Below are 23,048 nucleotides of genomic sequence, written 5' to 3'. Positions count from 1 at the left end.
CTTTTATTCCAAGCCATTGCTCTGGCAACTATCTTTACACAGCTGTCACATGGAAACATACCAGCCCGTAATGCCACGCGTCTCTTCATTTCTGCCTCAGGGTCTGACCCCTGTGTGTAGCAGTCACACGCATAACCACACCCTGCAGGAAGCAACCCTTGATCAGTGGGGTGAGAGAGAATGAGTCAGCACCCACTTGAGAAACAGAAGGAGGGAGTGGTTCTAGGCACAGTCTGTCTACATGGCTCCTTTGAGGGTCCCAGTGGGATCAAGCCCAAGTTGCCCACAGCAGTGACCAGCTGAATAACACACTCAGTATAAGAGTCTTCCCCATCATCATTCCCTGGGATCGCTTCCCAAAGTAATCTCTCACTCGAGGCCTTGGTTTAGGCTCTGCTTTGTGGCACAACTCAAGAAGTACCAGAAATTGACAAAATGGCAGAAAACCTACTCAGATTCTCTAACAGAGATGTCAAGATTTGTTAATTTTGCCTTTCATTCCTTTATTGTGTAGGTTTCATTTTCAGGCAGGCTCTCCAAATACCCGTAAAATGTCTTGAGCCCACATCCTTCAACTCACATTGCACTAAGAGAGGCCCTCTCTTTCTCAACATCCTATATCAAACCTTTGAATGGTCTTGCTTGGTCTCATGCCTACCCTTGAAGCTGAGAGGTCATAGCACTAGTGTGGATGGAAGATGTACAGGAAAAGGGAGAGAACACTGGCAGGCACTAATATATCCACTTTAGGTACAGTGCTGTAGCTTTTAGTTGAAGTGGGCAGTGTCCATCTTCAGGAAGTTTCTGTGAGTGAGTAATGATAAGTAAAACAAACTTACTGTTTGTTTTAATCCTGCATATCTTATTTTCAGAATAAAATAACAGTGTTCTAAAGTGTTTTTAAAACACTTCTCTTTCCATATTACTGTTAATTCACAGTTGTTCTTGATTTACTTATTGGGTATGTCTGCACCAAAGGTTCTCCTCGTGTGAAAGTCGAGCATCTGATTGAAACCATGCAAATAAATGGATCAGTATTGGAGAATGGAACCCTGAAAAATCATTTCTCTGTTCAACCAAAAAAGGCAAGAGTAGCTGTCTTAATTTCTGGGACAGGTGAGACGTGGGTCCCTCTTTACTACAGAGCTGTAGAAATGCTCTTGCTTTTCTCCCATTCTTCCCCCTAAAAAAACCTCCAACTGTGAGAACTCTGTTAGTAGAGTGGGGCTGGATATTTTTAAGGAGTGTTAGCTTTTCTGCATCCTCAGTCCTTCCACTTTTTTCAGGCATTTTAGACACCTTCTAAAGAAAATTAGAGGGTATTGGCAAGATGGTTGAAGAGAGAGAAGCTCTTCTAGACAGAATGCAAATTGCAACTTTTTGATTATAGCTTTATAGTTGAAAAGTCTTAAGACAGCTGAGGCTTTTTTTAATTGTCAACGGTAATTTAGTACAAAATTTTCATTTGCCTCTTGTGGGCAGAGGGGTAAAGTAATAAGAGCATTGTTTTCTCTCATATGGATGGATACAGCATGATTTTTTGGCTTGTGGGGTTGAAGCCAGGCATTTGGCAGTAAGTGGACAGAGTCCTGACCGCTGGACCACCCAGCAGTTCCCGCCACTGTTTTAAGTGACTTTGCTAGAACATTCTTGTAAATATACAATAGGTTCATAAGTACATATCGGATTCTTTCTTTAAATTACATGCTCAGAAATATAAATGCTTTACAAGTCCATTTTAAGATTTCAGTATACTTTAGACCCAAGTTCATGGTAAAGCAAAGAAATGATTGTAAGGGGTCAGTCATAGTGGTTTATTCTTCGTGAAAATGTTCGGGTTTTTTTCTTGTTTGGTTAAGCACCTTGTTCCTCATCCTTCAGTTCTAACGTGTTAAACTGTTTCTACTGCTATGCTAAATTATGTTTTGTGCTTATGTTTTCATGAGATACTAATCCATTATTCCAAGAGGAAGGAAATGTAAAAGCCTCACGTATTTTGCCCGTCTTTTCCAAGACATTTTTATTAAAAAATCTTGACCATTCTCTATTTGAAGTATATAAACCTTTAAAGAAATATGCCTTCACCTGTGTTTTTCTGCCTTTTTCCAGGATCAAACCTCCAAGCTCTCATAGACAGCACTAGGGAGCCAAGTAGTTTGGCAGACATTGTTGTTGTGATCTCCAACAAAGCTGCAGTGGCTGGCTTAGATAAAGCAGAAAAAGCCGGAATTCCCACCAGAGTAAGTTACTTTGAAAAGTATCTTTACAGATTATTCAAGCTCATAATCTGCCCCTAAGTGTTCTTAGGACATCTGGATTTGGGGTGGCTACTAGGCTTGCCTTTCCATTCCGGTTCATTCCTTCATTCTTGACATCACATGTGTCTTCAGATGATCAATGTGGCCTATTTCTAGGTTGGATTTTAAATTATTTTTGGTTAATTTGTTGGAGACAGATGGTACTTACCTGTTTCTTTTCTAGGTAATTAATCATAAATTATATAAAAATCGTGAAGCATTTGACACTGCAGTTGACGAAGTCCTTGAAGAGTTCTCCACAGACATAGTCTGTCTTGCAGGATTCATGAGAATTTTGTCTGGCTCCTTCGTCAGAAAATGGAATGGTAAGCAAAAAACTGTTTGTTACCACATTGAGAAATCAACTGAAAATGACTCTAGGGTGGTTAACTTACCAAACCATCCCAGTCATGAGAGATCTATTATGACATTTTATTTTTACATACTTAATAATTGAATCTCCTTTGCCTTTAGCCCAGAAAATGACCCAGTGATAGACTTATTATCCTTCATCAGTTTTCTTTGGTGTGCTATAATTATGTTTTCTAAGATAGATTAGGTTACTTTCACATTAATACAAATGTACTATTTCATCTTCTGGATAAATACTGGGAGGAGACTTTTTTTCCTTGTTTAGAAGTGTGAACCATTGCCAGAAAATGGCAAAGAAGGCACTATGTCAGATTACAGAGGATCTGCTGTTAATGTCAAGAGCCCTATGAGCCAGACAGAGTACACCCCTTCCCATCCAGCTTTGAATCACTGCCGGCACCTGTTCAGAGTCCGTCTTTGTGTCTTCATCTGTGCAAGGCAGAAACCTGCTGCTCCCAGGGCCTCCTTGGATGAGAACGTGTATTTCACTTTTCCTCATTTCTCTCCTTGACAATGAAAACAGCCAACCTAAAGAAAGCTTGCTTCTGTGTGACTCCTGATTCTAGACAGGAAAGTGTACATTCCAGATTCTGACCACATTTTAATTAATTTCCAGGGAAAATGCTCAATATCCACCCATCCTTGCTCCCTTCATTTAAGGGTTCAAATGCCCATGAACAAGTTCTGGACGCTGGGGTCACAATCACCGGGTGCACTGTGCACTTTGTAGCTGTGAGTATGGCTCATGATTAGTATTTAAATGTCAGTTGCACTTGCCAGAGGTAACGTTCAAAACTTCTGCTTTCTTTTCCAGGAAGATGTAGATGCCGGTCAAATTATCTTACAGGAAGCCGTTCCAGTGAAGAGGGGTGACACTGTTGAAAGTCTATCTGAGAGAGTAAAATTAGCGGAACATAAAATATTTCCCTCAGCCCTCCAGCTGGTGGCCAGTGGAGCTGTACGGCTTGGAGAAAATGGCAAAATCTGTTGGGTCAAAGAGGAATGAAGCGTCATCACCCAGGAATGGAGACAGCTTTGAGAGCATTGGAGGTGCTGCAGGGTGACTTTCTATCATGGACTCAGCCCAAAAGATGTGTGAGACATCTATGTATTGCCTCCAGTGGTCTTTTAGGTTTTACCTGTTTGGGGCCTTCTTGTTCATAATCAAACTAGGCCTTCAGAATTCCTTTTACTCTCAGCCAAGTATGATACCAAAACTTAGTCTTTTCTTTTTCAAAGAGCTAACAAGTCTAATAAGTTAGTATGTCGTCCCCATATTGTATATCTGTACTGATTTGAATTGAGACTTCTCAAATTATTCTGATCTATATAAGTTGGTATCATAAAATTTCTGGGTAGCTCCCATTGAGGGATAGTGTTCTCTGTGCTTTGAAGTATCGTTACTCATTCCTCTAATAATTGACAGTTTCTATAATACCCAGATTTCAGCTTCACAGTTTGGCAGGATGGAAGGCAGTCTACTCAGACTAGTAAAGTGTTAAAAGGGACCACATGGTTTCCCTCCCTGGCCAGTCATTTCCAGTCTGGATATGCAGTTCTGGAACTGGGAGGTCTAGGTTCACATATTGGGCATATGCATATGACCCTACAAACAGGACCACATTTCTGTCACAGCTGAGCACACAGGGAATGGCCACCAGGCCCACAGGCAGCTAGCCAGTCAGCCTTAAACTTGTGAGCCACTTTCAAAGGGGCTTAGAAGTTCTGCCTGCCCAGCAACGGGCACCTTACAAAGGTACCTGGAAGCCCTGTACAAGTCCTCCCTTGGAGTTTAAACTCAAAACCTCAGCAGTACAAGACCCTTAGAGAAGATAATAAACTCTGGCCTCAGAATGGGAATGAGTAGAGGGTGAGGAGAAACAGTGTCAGATGGAAAGGCAGAGGCGCTTTCAGAGAGGCCCTCTTCACTGCCGCTGGTACCTGCAGGGTCCCCAGGCCGCTGGCCAGCACTGCCCTCCCTCTCCTTGACTGTAGGCAGCAGCTGCCATCACACGTTGTTCCAGGTACATCAGTTCACACAGGTACCTTTGCTGCACAGTCGATTCATTTTTTCTAGGGAGATCACTCAACATAATTAAGTGCGTATTATGTACATGCCAAACACTGTCCTATGAAGTTTTTAGAAAGTTGGAAGATACAAAGCAAAATGTTATTAGTTGATAAAATCACATCCTATAATAAAAATAGAAGCTGGTACTAAGATGTAAATTAGAAAAATCAATCCGTTTGTGACTTAAGAAATATAATTTTCCAACCCTTATTTAGACCCTAATCCCTACAAAAAGGAACCTAGACTCCATGGAAGGCAGCTGATCCAATATCTTCAGATAGGAAGAATGAAAATGTGTCAGAAATACCTGGTTGACAGAACCAAAAAAAAAAAAGTAGCAGGGATGATACTGAAAGGACAAAGGAGTCACATAGGGTGTGCTGCTGTCTAGTTTGTGATAAACAGTATGTGGACATGTTGAGTGTATGCACAGCCATTGGTTTAAAACGATACTCGAGAAAAGGTCATTTAACTTATGAAAGAGGCAACACATGGAAGGGTGAAAACAAGATGTTAAATTCTTTTGTTAATGAAATAAATACAGATGTTTGTCCTTAATGTCTCTGTTTCTACTTGTGTAAGGATTAAAACAAATGAGCCCCTACACTGTGTTCAGGTATAAAGATACGAGATAGGGGAAAGGGGGTTCGACTTTAATCAGTTGTGCTGGTTACACACAACAGTCAAAGCATTCAAGTATCGGTTTCAAAGTGATAGGTAAGCCAGATACTCTAAAGAGGAATGTTAAATAATTTTTAAGAGATTTTGGCCTCTAAATGTACCTTCTCAAATGTTTTACCATTAACTACTATACAAACTTTTAAAAATAACTCAAGTACAAGAAATCCCCTGGCAGTCCAGTGGTTAGGACTCATCACTTTTCACTGCCAAGGTCCTAGGTTCAGTCTCGGTTGGGGAACTGAGATCGCCAGAGTTGTGCTAAGTAAAGTTAAGTAATGTGCCAAGTTGAGTCAAGTAACTCCAGTACAATATGCCATTTAGTAACTGGTGTAGCTAGTCCCTCATTACTTTTTTTCACCAGAGTTTTCTTGGCTACTCGCTCCCGTGCTGAGCATTCAGAACCATAGCCAAAGTCTTGCCCAGGGGAAGATCGGCAAGGACGTGGGTGCCATGGCCAAGTCAGGTTCCCTCGGCCTCGCTTCAGTGAGCATTCAGTCTGCCACCGCTTCTACGACTGAAGTGCACTCTGACTTCCTCAGTCTCTGGGTCACTTGCCCAGGCAGGATCATCTGACTGGTCAAGTCTAGATCACTCACCCTGCTCTAACGGCCTGGGGTAAAGAAACTAGGACACAGCTTTGTGTTGCCTCATATGGTGGTGGATGCCCCAAATGACAAGGATTCCCATGCTCAGAGGCCCTGATTTGACAAAGGCCCAGCTCCAAAGGTCAGGTGACTGATGCAGCTGCAAGAGGTTTGGGAAGACTAATAACATTCCAGTTGTTTTTTGAAGTTCACATTATGCTGACAGTTCCTCTTTTTTTATCTGCCTAAACTGCTTTTTACCAATTATCTAATAAACAATTTTTTCCTCCTCCATCCCTACAATCTTTTAGACAGTCTTCTAGTCATTCTTTCTCAAGCCATGTATATTAACCACAAGGCTGTAACCAAAAATAATCTAAATATTATTAGATTACGAATCAAGTAAATGTAGACTATCCCTGCAATGAAATATTACTCTGCCATAAAAAGGAAATAAGTACTGGTTGCAACATGGATCAAACTTGAAACCACTTCTTTCACTACTAAGTGAAAGAAGCCAGTCACATGACTGCACATTTAAGATTCCATTTATGTGCAATATCTGGAACAAGCAAATCCTTAGAAACAGAGATTAATAGTCTCCCAGGGCTATGGGAATAGAGGTCTTTGGAGATGATGACCTGCGCAGTGTCTCGGGGTAACAAGAACATAGTAAAATTGATGGTGTGAACCTAGTTGCACCACCCCATGAACACACCGAAACCACTGGACTGGACTCAAAAATGGTGAATTGTGTGCCATATGAATTACAGTCGATAAAACTATTCCCCCGAAAGATACAACTCCTGTTACCATAAAAAGATGAATTTGTATAATTTTTTAACTAGATCAGGATTACTTTTAATCTTATAAAATGCATCAAACTTACACACAAAATACTTTCACATAGAGCAAGAAGTCACTTAATACAGAATTTCCCACACTTTGTGTCAGAAAGCATGCCACCTGCTTTATAATGCCAAAAATACTGCCTCTTTGCACTTGTGCCAAATCCAATCTCAAGAGAGTTTGGGTGAAATAGAAAAGGAGAGTCTTGCTGCTCTGCCAGGTAAAGGTGGGCACAGAAGGCCCCTGGCTTGAAAAACTCTGTGTCATAACCTGGAAGGATTTGTTGAGTTTTATAAAAACACTTCAAGGGTGGGGTATGTGCAGGGTCACAGGTAGTGGGTCTCCTGACCTTGATGAGTTCTCTGGTCCCTTTAATCTTGCCTCAGCTGGTTTCTTGGCTGCTCCTCACTTTGATTAGCAACTGTTCAAATCCACTCTTTGGAACTCAGGGAAGGTCATGGAGGCTGGAGTCTTGCCTACAAGAAATGAGAGACAGAAAAGGTCTCCATGCCCAGGAGCCCACAGGATGCCCCTGGTTTCAAAACTGTACCAATCCACCTGAATAGCAATCCTAGTCCTAAAATTGTCTGTTAACCTGGTAGGTCCCTGGCTAAGATTCTTAAAAGTGCTAACTCCTGAGACCCACCTGCACTGTCAGCATTGCAATAAAGCAATGCATGAATAATATTACAAATGTGCTCACTCAGTCATGTCTGACTCTTAGCAAGCCCATGGACTGTATCCTGCCAGGCTCCTCTGTCCATGGAATTTCTCAGGCAAGAATACCGGAATCGGTTGCCATTTTCTACTCCAGGGGATCTTCCCAACCCAGGGATCAAACCAGCGTCTTCTACACATCCTGCATTGGCAAGGTGGAGTCTTTACCACTAGCACCACCTGGGAAGCCTAATATTACAAATAGATTTATTTTGTAAAATGTTCATGAATTGAAATATTTGTGGACACTGAAGTCAAACTGCATTTTAAATCTTTCTGCACCACAAACCTCCAAAAATTAATAGGAAGAAAGTTATCTGGAGCAATATCACTCAATTCCTTCACTGCTTCTGTTATAAACAAAACCAAAACAAGGTCTGTCATTAAAAGTCATTTTTAATTAAATATTCAGCTGAGGGACTTCCCTGGCAGTCCAGTGGTTAAGACTTGGTGCTCCCAATGTAGGTGGCACAGGTTTGATCCTTGGTTGGGGAGCTAAAATCTGTTTGGAGAAAAAGATAAGCTGACAAATCTACTAGATTGTGTTGAAAGCCAAGTATTGGAAACCCTCCAATTTTGTAAAGAACTTACTTCCTATTCTCCACCTCCGCAGTAAATCAGCCTTTTCAGCCACGCCTTCATTTGGTGCCCTGAGGGTGTTCACAGCACCCTGTAAGATTTAAGGTAAGTTTTGGTGTGCCTTTTGCAAAATAAGGGAAGAATAAAGTTCAAAGGGCTTCCCTGGTGGCTCAGCAGTAAAGAATCTACCTGCCAATGCAGGGGACACAGGTTCAATCCCTGGGTCAAGAACATCCTCTGGAGGCAAGGGAGAAAGGGAAACATACCCAACTGCATGCAGACTTAGGTGAAATCTCAAAAACAACAGAACGACCTTGTTGTCTTTCCAAGACAAACCATTTAACATCACTATAATCCAAGTCTATCCCCCAACCACTGATGCCGAAGAAGCTCAAGTTGAACACTTCTATGATGACCTACAAGACCTTCGAGGACTAACACCAAAAAAAGATGTCCTTTTCATTATAAGGTATTGAAACACAAAAGTAGGAAGTTGAGAGATACCTGGAGTAACAGGCAAGTTTGGCCTTGGGAGAACAAAATGAAGCGGGGCAAAGGGTAACAGAGTTTTGCCAAGAGAACGCACTGCAAACACCCTCTTTCAATGGCACAAGAGAAGTAAGTCTCTACACATGGACATCACCAGATGGTCAATACCCAAATCAGACTGATGATATTCTTTGCAGCTGAAGATGGAGCAGCTCTATACAGTCAGCAAAAACAAGACCAGGAGTTGACTGTGGTTCAGATCATCAGCTCCTTAATGCAAAATTCAAACTTAAATTGAAGAAAGTAGTGGCCATTCAGGTATGACCTAAATCAAGTCCCTTATGATTATACAGTGGAGGTGATGAACAGATTCAAGGGATTAGATGTGGTAGACAGAGTGCCTGAAGAACTATGGACAGAGGTCCATAACACTATACAGAAGGCAGTAACCAAAACCATCCCAAAGAAAAAGAAATGCAAGAAGGAAACATGGTTCTCTGAGGAGACCTTACAAACAGCCGAGAAGAGAAGCAAAAGGCAAAGGAGAAGTAGAAAGACATTTCCAACTGAATACAGGATTCCAGGTAATAGCAAAGAGAGATAAGCATCCTTTAATGTTTTAGTGGTTATTTGTATGTCTTCTTTGGTGAAACGGGCTTCCATGGTGGCTCAGATGGTAAAGAATCTGCCTGCAACACAGGAGACTTGGGTTCAAGCCCTGGATAGGGAAAATCCCCTGGAGAAGGGAATGGCTACCCTCTCCAGTGTTCTTGCATGGAGAATTCCAGAGGAGCCTGGAGGGCTATAGTCCATGGGGTCACAAAGAGAGTTGGACATGACTGAGTGACTAGCACTTTCACTTGGTTGAAATGTGGTATTCAAATCTTTGCTCATTTTAAAACTGAGTTAAATTTATTTGTGTGTGTGTGTTAAATTTCTTTTAATGAATTTAAGAGTTCTTTATATATTCTGGATATCAGACTCTTATGTGATCAGAAAACTGTTTCTCACATTATGCGGCATGCATTTCCAGTTTCGTAATGGTGTTCTTTGAAGCACAAATATTCTTAACTTTGATGAAGCCAAATTTCCTATTTTTTATTTCTTGTGCTTTTGGTATCATATCTAAGAAACCATTGCCAAATGCAAGGTTACAAAGCTTTACATCTGTTTCCTTCTAAGAGTTTTATATTTTTGTGTACTAAGTTGCTTCAGTCATGTCCAACTCTTTGCGACCCTATGGACTGCAGCCCTCCAGGCTCCTCTGTCCATAAGATTCTCCAGGCAAGGATACTGGAGTGGGTTGCTATGTCCTCCTCCAGGGGATCTTCCTGACCTGGGGGTCAAACCCGTATCTCCTGCATTGGCCGGCAAGTTCTTTACCATTAGCGCCACCTGGGAAGCCCATTGATTCATCTTGAGTTCTTTTTTTTTTTCAGGTAAATGTTTTATTATTTGAAATCTTGAGTGGATTACAGACTCTGTGTAAATTTTACAGACTGTTCAAAGTAACATTCTATTCCATCCTGGAATGAATACATTGCCTTTTGATTCATGTACTTGTGACACACTCAACCAGACTTAGAGACAATCTATGTTGGAGAGTGTTCTAAACCAATCTGTGTGCACCAGCTGCAGATCTGACAGGACACATTTACTCTCGTGTTGCTGTGGTTGCTGTTCAGTTGCTAAATTGTGTCTGACTCTTTGTGACCCCATGGAATGCAGCACACCAGGAATCCCTGTCCTTCACCATCTCTTGGAGATTGTTCAAACTGCTGTCCATTGAGTTGGTGATGTCATCCAACTATCTCTTCCTCTGTCATCCCCTTCTCCATTTGCCTTCAATCTTTCCCAGCATCAGGGTCTTTTCCAGTGGGTCGGCTCTTCACATCAGGCGGCCAAAGGATTGGAGCTTTGGTTTCAGCGTCAGTCCTTCCTATGAATGTTCAGGACTGATTTCCTTTAGGATTGACTGGTTTGATCTCCTCGCAGACCCAGGGACTCTCAAGAGTCTTCTCTAGCACCACAGTTCAAAAGCATTAGTTCTTCAGTGCTCTGCCTTCTTTGTGGTCCTACTCTCACATCCATACATGACTACTGCAAAAACCAGTAGCTTTTACTCTCACATGCTGCTGCTGCTGCTAAGTGGCTTCAGTTGTGTCCGACTCTGTGTAACCCCATAGACAGCAGCCCATCAGGCTTCCCTGTCCCTGGGATTCTCCAAGCAAGAACACTGGAGTGGGTTGCCATTTCCTTCTCCAATGCATGAAAGTGAAAAGTGAAAGTGAAGTTGCCCAGTCATGTCTGACTCTCAGCGACCCCATGGACTGCAGCCTACCAGGCTCCTCCGTCCATGGGATTTTCCAGGCAAGAGTACCGGAGTGGGGTGCCATTGCCTTCTCCAGAGTTCATTTTTTAATATAATGTGAAGCAAGGGTTCAACTTCATTCATTTGCAAGTGGATATACAGTTGTCCCAGCACCACATACTAAAAAGCCTATTTTTTCCCATTTGTCTTGGCACCCTTGTCAAAAATCAATTGACCAAAAATGCATGAGTTCATTTCTCAACTTTCAATTACATTTCATTGATATTCTACATTCATTGTCTATCCTATGCCAGTACCACAAAGCCTTGATTACAGTAGCTTTCTAGTGACTTTTGAAATAAGGAAGTGTGACTCTTCACCTTTGTTTTTCTTTTTCAAGACTGTTTTTTATATTCTGTGTTCCATTTAATATACATATGTATGGCTGCATCAGGTCTGGTGTGGCACATGCAATCCCTGACCAGGGATCAAACCCAGGTCCCCCGCACTGGGAGCTGGGAGTGTGGGGTCTAAACTACCAGACCACCTGGGAAGTCCCTACTCTGTGTCCTTTGACTTGCCATGTAAATTCAGGATCATCTCGTCAACTTTTTTCAAAAAGGCTGACTGAGATTTTGAAATGAATTTAACTTGTAGATTAATTTGCAGAGTATTGCCATCTGAATAATATTGTCTTCCAATCAATGAATACAGGATGTCTTTCCTTTTACTTGGGTCTTCTTTCATTTCTTCCAGCAATATTTTATAATTTTTAGTGTCTCCTACCTCCTTGGTAACATGTATTCCTAATTGGGTTTTTTATTTTAATGCTATTCTACTTAATTTTTAAAAAGCTGATTGATTGCTTTTTTGTCACCCTGCTAACTATATGCAGAGTACATCACGTGAAAGGCCAGGCTAGATGAAGCACAAGCTGGAATCAAGATTGCCAGGAGAATTTTCAGTAACCTCAGAAACACAGATGATACCATCCTTATGGCAGAAACTGAAGAAGAACTAAAGAGCCTCTTGATAAAAGTGAAAGAGAAGGACAAAAACGCTGACCTAAAACTCAACATTCAAAAAGTAAGATCATGGCATCCAGTCCCATCACTTCATGGCAAATAGATGGGGAAACAATGGAAGCAGTGACAGACTTTATTTTCTTGGGCTCCAAAATCACTACAGATAGTGACTGGAGCCATGAAATTAAGACACCTGCTCCTTGGAAGAAAAGCTATGACCAACCTAGACAGCATATTAAAAAGCAGAGACATTACTTTGCCAACAAAGGTCTGTCTAGTCAAGGCTATGGTTTTTCCAGTAGTCATTATGGATGTGAGAGTTGGACTCTAAAGAAAGCTGAGCACCTAAGAATTGATGCTTTTGAACTGTAGTTTTGGAGAAGACTCTTGAGAGTCCCTTGGACTGCAAGGAGATCCAACCAGTCCATCCTAAAGGAAATCAGTCCTGAATGTTCATTGGAAGGACTGATGCTGAAGCTGAAACTCCAATGCTTTGTGAAGAACTGACTGAATGGAAAAGACTCTGATGCTGGGAGAGACTGGGGGCAGGAGGAGAAGGGGATGACAGAGGATGAGATAGTTGGATGGCATCACCGACTCCATGGACATGAGGTTTGAGCGAGCTCCAGGAGTTGGTGATGGACAGGAAAGCCTAGGATGCTGCAGTCCATGGGGTCGCAAAGAGTCAGACACAACTGAGCGACTGGGCTGAACTGAACTGACTGCCCTGGGTCTTTGTTGCTATAAGCAGACTTTCTCTTCTGGTGGTGATTGAGGGCTCCCCTCTCGCTTCTTTTGCTGTGGCTTCTCTTGTTGCAGAGTATGGATTCTAGATGTGGGCTTGAGCAGTTTCGGAGCATGGGCTCAGTAACTGTAGCACAGAGACTTAACTGCTGCACAGCATGTGGGATTTTCCTGGACCAGGGATCGAACCTGTGTCTCCTGCATGGGCTGGCAGATTCTTTACCACTGACCTACCAGGGAAGCCCCACACAGGACTTTAACTGCTGCTGAACAAATTCAATGCATAGGAGAAAAATAAGACAATGGATCTTAACTCCAGATAAAAAGTCTTTTTTTTCTGGCCCCCCTGCAGTGGAAGTGCAGAGTCCTAACCACTGAATAACCAGGGAATTCCCTTATTAAAATTCTTTACCTATAAACGAAGTCCTAAGTTTCCCAGGAATTGCTGAAGGCTCTCCATCCTGCAGCTGGAATCAAAAAAAGAAAACAGTAACTATGTGAGGTGATGATATGTTAATTTGTTAATCAGTGTGATTGTGATGATTATTTCATACTTGTACATATACCAAATTACCAAGTTACACACTGTAAAGTTATACAATTTTTGTCAATTACAGCTCAATAAAACTGGAAACAAATTTTGAAGGGTGACTGTAAAGGTATACAATTTTTGTCAATTACAGCTCAAAAAAACTGGAAACAAATTTTGAAGGGTAAGAAAAAACAAGAATGGGGACTTCCACAGTGGTCCAGGGGTTAAGACTGTGTTCTCAGTGCAGGGGTCCCGGGTCCGATCCTCAGTCAGGGAACCAGATCCCACATGCTGTAACGAAAAGATCCCTCATGCAGCAACTAAGACCCAGCGCAGCCAAAGACAGAGATAATTAAAAAAAGAAACAAAGAAAGCAAACAGAGCAGTTGGGCTGTGAGACAGTGATTTTGATAAACATGTTGGGTAAATGTTATATGGGCTGAAAACAATTCAAATCTTGATTCCCAGGCTACTGATGTGCAGCTGTTTTCCCCACTATCAGCCTGCAATTGGAGGTATATACATTATTCATTGTTTCAAGGAACAGAAAGCATTCAGTTCAGCTCAGTCACTCAGTCGTGTCCGACTCTTTGTGACCCCATGGACTGCAGCATGTCAGGCTTCCCTGTCCATCACCAACTCCCAGAGCTTGCTCAAACTCATGTCCATCAAGTCAGTGATGCTATCCAACCATCTCATCTTCTGTTGTCCCTTTTTCCTCCTACCTTCAGTCATTCCCAGCATCAGAGTCTTTTCAAATGAGTCAGTTCTTCACATCAGGTGGCCAAAGTACTGGAGTTTCAGCTTCAGCATCAGTCCTTCCAATGAACACTCAGGACTGATTTCCTTTAGGATGGACTGGTTGGATCTCCTTGCAGTCCAATGGATTCTCAAGAGTCTTCTCCAATATCACAGTTCAAAAGAATCAATTCTTAGGTGCTCAGCTTTCTTTATAGTCTAACTCTCACATCCATACATGACTACTGGAAAAACCATAGCCTTGACTAGACGGACCTTTGCAGACAAAGTAATGTCTCTGCTTTTTAATATGCTGTCTAGGTTGGTCATAACTTTTCTTCCAAGGAGCAAGAGTCTTCAAATGCAGGCTCAAGTGACAATAAATCCTTAAGTTGATTCAAGGCCAAAAATGAAAACTGACATCCTGGGTTGGGGAGGGTAGTTTTTCATTAGCAAACTTCCACAAATCCTGTGTGTGGCCCTTACTGACCACCTTAGGATGTTAGATAACTGGTTAACCCACTAGGGAAGATGAAGAATGGAAAAATATTCAAATGAGTGTGAATCTCCTCTTTTCCAGGTTACCTTTTCCCAACCCTTCTAGATTTTCAGTCTTATTATGCTAATTAATTAAGTTCATTTACCTCTTCCTTTCTTTTAAAACTGACACTGTCTACAATAAACACTTCCCTGATCAGAGTAAAAAAGGAACTAATATAACCAAACTAATAATAGTGTTCCTCAATTCTATTTCAATAAAATAAACCAAAAACAATGAACTGAGATGGCACCCAGAGGAAAGCAGATTCATGGTGTTTCTGGAAATTGTAGTTTCAGAAGATACAATTTGCAAACATCATTGAACAAAATGTGACTTTAGAATTCAGAGGGAACCATCCATCAATCTGCAGGGCGGTGTGATTTTGGTTACTATAGTACCACAACTTACTGGAAATAAATCAACTTATTTGCAGTGACCACAGAACCAACAAATGAAACAAAGGAAGAAAGAAAAGAGGGGCTTCTCTGGTGTTCTAGTGGTTAAGAACCCATATGCCAATGCAAGGAACACAGGTTCGATCCCTGGTCCAGGAAGATCCCCATGCCAAGGGGCAACTAAGCCAGAGCACCACAACTACTGTGCTCACAAGCCCAAACTACTGAAGCTTGAGTGCTTTGACTCTGCTCTGAAATGCAGTGGACTGCACAGATGAGAGCCTGTGTTACCACAACGGTAAGTGGCCCCTGCTCCCCTGCAACTAGAGAACTAAATAAATCCCATGCATAGCATCAAAGACCCAGCATGGCCCAAAATAAACAAATGAATCTTTTTTTAAAAAAGAAGAAACAGATGGAATTAAAACACAGCCCTCACATGCTTCAGTCATGAAGCCTGAAACTATATCCTAGAACCAAAAAAAAAGTTACTTTTGCAGTGCCAAGCTTTTTGCAGTAGCTCAGTAAGTATTTAACCTAACTATAAAGTAACAAAAAAAATTTTAATAACTTTTTTAAAGTATCACATTTATTTTCCACCCACTCAGAAACACAGTTAATGACTAATTTTAAAGCTAATGGAATTTGTGCCAACTCTCTACCCTCCCTGGCTTATGGGGAAATTTGTTTCAAAATGCTCAACTCTATTGTAAGAGTACAGAATTACAAAAAAAAGATGTTTCAAACCAGGACATGTTACACACATGAAAGCCAATAGACTTTAATTTAAAACCAGCCCTTTTATACAAGATTATACTGCATTCCAGCTGACAAACTTGAAGTAATTAATTAAGACTTTGTGGAAAAGAACAGACTGAGGTTCAAGCATGTTGATTTGAATTATAACATAACCTTAAAGTGGTTAACAATTTAAACTGAAAATGAACAGGTTTAAAAGTCTATGGAGTTTAAATAAGCAAGGTAGCATAAAAATTGAGAGTTAACCAGGTGTCCGTGGTAGCCCAGTGGTTAGGATTTAGCGCTTTCACTGCCATGGGCCAGGATCAGTCCCTGGTCTCAAGAACTGCCCACAAGCGGCATGATCAAAATTTTTAAAAAAAGCTAGTCAACCTATGTTTGGTTCTGACTTTACATGTTATCCTCTGACCACATCTTATAATCACTAGGACTGTTGACTGCAGAGTATGCAGCCACCTTTTAAAAGGAAAAGAACTACAGTTTTCTTTTCTAATATTTGTTTGGCTGCACTGAGTTTTACTTGAGGCATGCAAGCCCTTGGTTGCAGCATGTGAGGTCTAGCTCCCTGATTATGGATCAAACCCAGGCTCTCTGCATTGGGAATGTGGAGTTTTAGCCACTGGACTACCAGGGATGTCTCTGTATTTTTCTCTTTAAATGGGAACTATATTTTCAATGGTGAACTCTTTCTGCCCGTAACTAAACTGAGCAATAACGCTTTGGTTTATCACTCATTTGACCTGCTAATTTAAAAGTCTATGGGTTGCCCTCACAGACATCATCAGGACAAGTGCTGAAACTGGAATACAAAACTGTACATTAAATAATATTTTGTCTATGTTAAATCTGTTAACAAAGCTATGATAATGTAAGAGAATGCTGTTGCTTTGATGAAGCAAATACTGAAGTGCTTTGGAGTAAAGGAACATAATACATGCAATTACTTTTAAATGATTCAGAATACACACACACACATATACATAGAGAGAGAGGATGGTAGAGCACCTCTTGGTAGCTGAACCAATGCCAGAAACTGCCTACCTCCAGGTTTCATACACATAAGAAAAATAATCTCCTAGGTCAGTTAGGTAATTTACACTTTGCAGTTGAAAGTGTGCTTTACTGATTACTCGGCTGACTTCACTTCACTTTCTACATGTAAAGTGTAGTATCACAAAACTGACATTCTGAAAAGAGCAATGGACTTAAGAGTCCCAGTAACTTACAAAGTCTAGTCACTTAATCAAATCACTTAACCCCTTGGACTAAGGTATAGTTACTTATAACATGCAAACATGAAAATGACATTGCGACTAGTGCATTGTATTGAACAAAATACAAAGTGCTACATAAGTATGGGTAGTTTCTAAAACTGTGTGCTTTCCACACTTTTATAGCTGTGTTTAAAATACTGGCTAGAATTCAAACTTGTAGAAACATTTTCTTTCACACTGGAGTTCTTTTATGTTCATTGTTTGCTTATAAGGAAATCCCTCTGAATCAGAATGTAAACCATTTTCTGCATACCTAGTAGAAGGTAGCAAATTATAGTCAAAGCTATGGTTTTTCCAGTAGCCACGTACCAACGTGAGTTGGACCATAAAGAAGGCTGAACACGGAAGAACTGATGCTTTATCAGTGCTTCTAAACTGCGGTGCCAGCGAAGACTCTTGAGAGTCCCTTGGACTTCAAGGAGATCAAACCAGTCAATCCTAAAGGAAATCAACCTTCATTGCAAGGACTGATGCTGAAGCTGAAGCTCTGACACTTTGGCCACCCGACGTGAAGAGCCAACTCACAGGAAAAGACCCTAACCCTGGGAGAGACTGAAGGCAGGAGAAGGGAGCGATAGAGGATGAGACGGTTGGATGGCTCACAAACTCAATGGACCTAAGTTTGAGCAAACTCCGGGAGATGGTGAAGAACGGGGAAGCCTGGCCTACTGCAGTCCATAGAGTCACAAAAAGTTGGACACGACTGAGCAACGACTGAACAACAATTACTCAGAAGCCCTTCTAGGTTAGTACCTATTTCTGGCTTGTTTCAGGAGACATCGTCATAACAACAAAAAAACTTAACGTGCCAGGCAGACACAATGCAAAGAGGTTCACATACATTGTGTAATTTTCACAAAATGGCACGACGTTTGATGCAATTATTATTTCATCATAAGTAAAATGGGGAAAATAATAGCGCTTACCTCAGAGGGCTGTTGTAAGGATTTTAAGACTGTACATAGCGCATTTAGTACAGTGCCTGGCAAAAGGAAGGGCTAAATACACGTTTACCATGTGCTGGTACAATCATTTGCCAGATCAAAACAGAAACCCAAGTGTAAGCAAAAAGGATTTTCAACTCAGGTCTGACTCCCCAAGGTTATGCCTCTTACTTTTTTAAAAAAATTATCTCCCTGTGCAGGAGAGAGAAATAGTAAATCCCCACGACAGTAGCTGAACTTAAAGCCAGGAAACACACCTAATTTAATTTTGTCCTCGACCGTTCTCACCCACTACCGACACCTGGCTAAATGAGCTGCTCGCTAGGTTCTTGAACTAATAAAAGACCAGCTTTCTAACCTGCGTTAACTAGATCTTTCTAAGGTAGAATTTCCTGAGAAATTTCGGAGAGGGTGTCTCCGGCTGCAGACCTGAAGAGGCTGTCCAGGTCCTGTTCGGGGAAACAGACTCGTCTCCCCCTTCTCAAAACAATATTCCGAGGGGCGTCGCCCTCCAAACCATTCGGACGTCACAGGTCCCCACCTACACCGGCCACTGGCCATGAGAAGCCCCACATATCTACAAAGCCGCCACAGCGTCCCTTTCGCGCATCACCTCTCCCCACCCACCCTTCTCCCGGAAGCAGTCCGGCGCGCGCCGCACTTCCGGAATAACTACATCTCCCACAATCCCGCTCGATCTATCCATCTTCCGCTCCAGTTGGGGGCGGAGGCGGAGCTGGTGCCCGGGACGGGGCGGGGCCTCCTGAAAGCTCCTACTCCTGTCCTCTAGAGAAGACTAGGGCTTAAAGGAGATTCTGGGGTTCCGTGGTAAGATAGGACGTCTGTCCCTATTAGGTATAATACTGCCAGCCGCACCCCGAGGGTTCCCTCTGTGTAAAACGCAGATGATCTAGCCCAGCGGCGGCGCTTGCCGCGGGCCTCCCGCCGAGACGCCTGTGAAGCGAAGGGCAGATGGCGCACGCATGCGCCGAGGCGCAGCTTGGACGCTGGAGCCGCTGAGCCGCTTCTGAGGTGAGTAGGGGGCGGGGCGGGGCGTGTCCAGCGTCGGGACTGACCGCTCCCTCGCGACGGCCACGTTGGGCACCATCACCGAAGTCCCAGTTAAACCTGAAAGTCCTCGATCCCAACTGTCCAGAAATTAGAGTCCCCGGGAACTCAGTTTTAGCATGTATACATCAAAGTCCTATTTTCAATGAAACCACTTCCAGCATTTCATTGCCATTACCCTCGTACAAGACTGCCTTCCTCTTCTGTACCGTGCGTTTTAAAAATAATAGTTAACGTCTTGAGAGGGCTCACCCTTTCATCTTGGTTTTTCGACTTGTAGCGAATAGCTCCTTCCTAACAAGCTGCAGAGCTTAAAATCTTTTTTGGACATTTGATTCTATTCAGTTTAGTGTCAGACTAGGTACATACATACTTTGACGTGTGCTCTGATTATTTCACATGTCTCCTCGTGAGAAGACTGATACATTCGCTAACTAAAGAAGTAACGGTGCCGATGAAGTTCATGATCTGCTGGGGATACAGACAGTTAAACAAGAGGCTTATAGTGCCCTTCCACCTTGTTATTGGATTTGGTTATGTTGCTTAACCTTCTGGGTCTACATTTTCTCATAAAACGAGAAGATTGGATTAGATGATCTCTGAGAACTTGCCAGCTCTAACATTCTGGGGTTAGTTAGTAGTAGAATCTAGATCATATTGCAGTATGTTAATGTAAGACGTCATCAACTTCCATTTCTCTGCTAACATAAGTGAATTGTAGCTCTGAGAATTTTAGCAGCATTAGAAAGAACTGCCCTTATTGTGTGCATAATTTCATTCATATTGCTGAAAATATGAGTTTAGCTGATAATACAACTTTCTTCACTCTATATTTGTTGTTTTATAGATCATTGCTAGGGAAGAACTCTGGGTACCATAAGGAACACAGCGTATGTGATGATGGCTCAGATCCTAAGATCTCATCTGAGAAGTGCTTCAGTGATTCCTAACCGAATGAAAATGGGTCCATATCTTGGTGTCACAAGAACTAGAATGATGTCAACCCATAAATCCAAAAGGAATATGAGAGAATATTATGGGCTGCTGAACCTGGATGAAGGCTGTTCTGCAGATGATGTCAGGGAATCTTTTCGTAAGCTTGCCAAGCAATACCATCCAGACGGTGGCTCTAGTACTGCTGATTCTGCAACGTTTATAAGGATTGAAGAAGCTTACAGGAAGGTACTTTCGCACGTGATAGAACAGACAAATGCCAGACAGAGTAAAGTTGAAGACACAGAAGAAGAAGAAGAAAAATTCAAATATAAAACACCCCAACACCGGCATTACTTAAGTTTTGAGGGTATTGGTTTTGGGACTCCGAGTCAACGAGAGAAGCAGTACAGGCAGTTTAGAGCAGACCGTGCAACTGAACAAGTGATGGAATACCAAAAGCAGAAACTGCAAAGCCAGTATTTCACTGATAGTGTCACTGTTAAAGATGTAAGACACAGTAAGGAACGAAAGATAACTCAGGCAATAGAGCGTTTGGTGGAGGATCTCATTCAGGAATCAATGGCAAAAGGAGACTTTGACAATCTCAGCGGGAAAGGAAAACCTCTGAAAAAATTTTCTGGCTGTTCATATATTGATCCTATGACTCACAACCTGAACAGAATATTGATAGATAATGGATACCAACCAGAATGGATCCTAATGCAAAAGGAAATAAAGGATACCATTGATCAACTCAGAGAGGCAATTTTAGTGTCGAGGAAAAAACTTGGGACTCCAATGACATCAGCTGAACAGAAACAGTGGAACCAAGTTTGTGAGCAGTTTCAAGAAAACATCAAAAAGCTAAATAAGCGAATTAATGATTTTAATTTAATTGTTCCCCTTCTGACCAGGCAGAAGGTCCATTTTGATGCACAGAAAGAAATTGCCAGAACCCAGGAAATATACATGACCCTTATAAAAACAAAAGAAGTCAAGGATAAAAACCCATATAACATTGATCCGGGAGAAGGAGAGAAAACACCTGGAGTTAAGACCAGTTTCTTTAACTGGATGAATGTGTGGAAATTTATTAAAATATGACCATCTCAATGTTCACAGTACTGCCCCAAATAATTTTCAGTAGTATTAACACCACACATAGAGGCTGAGGTTTCTTTCTATCACAGAAGAGTCTGAGAACTGTGCATCTCTGTACTTTTCACAAAACAACCCACATCTACAGTGATGTGTAATTGAGTGAGAGAGAACTGTTAGAAACTGAGTCAGAGAAATATTCTACCAGCTTTGTTCTGAGGACATAGCAAGACAAGAGGAAGCAATTTAATATTGACACAAGTTTATTAAAGCACAAAACTAACCTAAGACCTTTGGGACATTCTCTATATGGTTGGAAACATTAAGACAGGAAATTAATGTAATGGAGTTCCAGCACTCTTCTTTTTTTTTTTTTTTTTATAAAGGCCTCTGTGGGTACTGAATAAAGAAACCACCAAACATCTAGGTGGTACTTTGTCCTGTCTAACTTCATGAGCCATTGGCAGCAAAGATCCATCAGCCAAGCTAACTGATTCAGCTATTCTAGAAATAGACTCCAATGTCCACTTTAAAGAGTTTATTTTCTGACCTCTCAGAGGTGGGTTCAATGGAAACAAAGTTTCACTTATGGCTTCATCTCTATAATCAGAGTCAAAATGTTGGTTTTACATAAACCTACCTGAAGCCTCTCTATGTATCACACTTCTCAGAGGCTTTTACAATGAGAGGAATATATCAGTTTACAGTCTTAGGGATCCAATTTCCTGTCTTAGGAACCCTTTAATAAGCAACTACAAAATGTCAGAATTTGGTGCTCACTTGCACCTTTGGCAAATGAGAAGAGATTGACATCCATGAGACTGTGTCCCATCCACTCTCAGAATGATCTGACTTTTTAAGGTCTGTGTAATTAGAATCGGGCAACTAGAAGGATATGGAGACTTGTCAAAAGGAGCTGGCCTGTTTCCTTATTTAATTCAGAGTGCTGTACAATGGACGTGCCTCAGAAGCTTGTCACTTGCCCCTCTGATTTTGGAAGAACAAGTTATTTTGTAAAGTGTGTGATAGATAAGTAAAATTACATCTTCAGAAGGAAATTTCAGACCTTTCTGCTTAGATGATGGGGCATTAATGGGTATAATATGTGATTATTATTATTATTTTTTAATATGTGATTATTTTGTTGAATGAGTTATCACTAGCTTCTGCAATGATCTGTTACTCTATATTCAATTGTGACCAGTGTGAAATAAGAGCTTTATAATAAAAACTATTGTTCCAAAACATCTTAGAAGGTGATGATGCATCTGTTAATCTTGTTAAATATTAGATGCATGACACCTAATTATGGTACATGAAACCTAATTATGGGGCTTCCCTGATAGCTCAGTTGGTAAAGAATCCACCTCCAATGCAGGAGATCCTGGTTTGATTCCTGGGTTGGGAAGATCCCCTGGAGAAGGGACAGGCTACCCACTCCGGTATTATGGCCTGTTGAATTCTATGGACTGTATAAACCATGGGGTCACCAAGAATTGGACACGAGTGAGTGACTTTCACTTACCTAATCGCATTACAACAACATATATAAAGGAAACTTTTTATTTTTGGTTGTGCTGGGTCCTCATTGCTGCTCATAGGCTTTCTCTACTTGCAGTGAGCAGGGGCATTTCTTCACTGTGGGGCTCAGGCTTCTCATTGTGGTGACTTCTCTTGAGCAGAGCACAGGCTCTAGGATGCGTGGACTTAGTAGTTCTGGTGTGCGGGTTCCGTAGTTGCAGGTCATGGACTCTAGAGCGTATGCTCAGTAGTAGCGGTACACGGGCCTTGTTGCCCATGGCATTGATTCCATGGCATGTGGAATCTTCCTGGACCAGGAATCAAACCTGTGTCCCCTGCACTGGCAGGTGGATTCTTATCCACTGAACCACCAGGGAAGTCCAAGGAAATCATTTTTCATATTAGCTAATGAGAAGGTAAGGTTATCCGAAAACTAGTAATTCCTGATTTCAGCACAGCACTTTATGTTTGTAAATGTCTATATTAATAAATTCAATCAATAAACTTTATGATTATTCAATGA

The 23,048-nt window shown here is 41.6% G+C and overlaps 2 protein-coding genes and 1 long non-coding RNA gene across 4 annotated transcripts in view; 2 read left to right on the top strand and 1 right to left on the bottom strand.

The window, feature by feature from the left end:
• Positions 1–5,298, top strand: part of GART (phosphoribosylglycinamide formyltransferase, phosphoribosylglycinamide synthetase, phosphoribosylaminoimidazole synthetase) — a 27,417-nt gene extending 22,119 nt beyond the window's left edge. The window contains exons 21-25 of the mRNA XM_020892623.2: positions 979–1,116; positions 2,110–2,240; positions 2,482–2,623; positions 3,286–3,401; positions 3,484–5,298. Of these exons, the coding sequence (XP_020748282.2) occupies positions 979–1,116; positions 2,110–2,240; positions 2,482–2,623; positions 3,286–3,401; positions 3,484–3,675 (719 nt within the window). The 3' untranslated portion in view covers positions 3,676–5,298. The remainder of the gene's footprint in view (positions 1–978; positions 1,117–2,109; positions 2,241–2,481; positions 2,624–3,285; positions 3,402–3,483) is intronic.
• LOC110136766 (uncharacterized) lies at positions 4,752–18,551 on the bottom strand. Of its 2 annotated transcripts, XR_002313719.2 has the most exons (4): positions 17,885–18,551; positions 13,132–13,186; positions 8,163–8,241; positions 4,752–7,330 (listed from the first exon to the last, which is right to left on the bottom strand). It is a non-coding gene; the product is annotated as an uncharacterized lncRNA (long non-coding RNA). The 2 variants fall into 2 exon arrangements; XR_002313720.2 differs by lacking the exon at positions 8,163–8,241 and having other exon boundaries at positions 17,885–18,549.
• DNAJC28 (DnaJ heat shock protein family (Hsp40) member C28) lies at positions 18,529–23,048 on the top strand. The gene is made up of 2 exons (XM_020892633.2): positions 18,529–18,934; positions 19,818–23,048. Exon 2 carries the CDS (start codon positions 19,868–19,870, stop codon positions 21,008–21,010), a length of 1,143 nt encoding a protein of 380 aa, XP_020748292.1. The 5' UTR covers positions 18,529–18,934; positions 19,818–19,867; the 3' UTR covers positions 21,011–23,048.

This window comes from Odocoileus virginianus, chromosome 25 (assembly GCF_023699985.2).
Source record: "Odocoileus virginianus isolate 20LAN1187 ecotype Illinois chromosome 25, Ovbor_1.2, whole genome shotgun sequence".
NCBI classification, from domain to species: domain Eukaryota; kingdom Metazoa; phylum Chordata; class Mammalia; order Artiodactyla; family Cervidae; genus Odocoileus; species Odocoileus virginianus.
The sequence above is the reverse complement of the archived record's forward strand: the minus strand, read 5'-3'. Positions and strand labels throughout refer to the sequence as shown.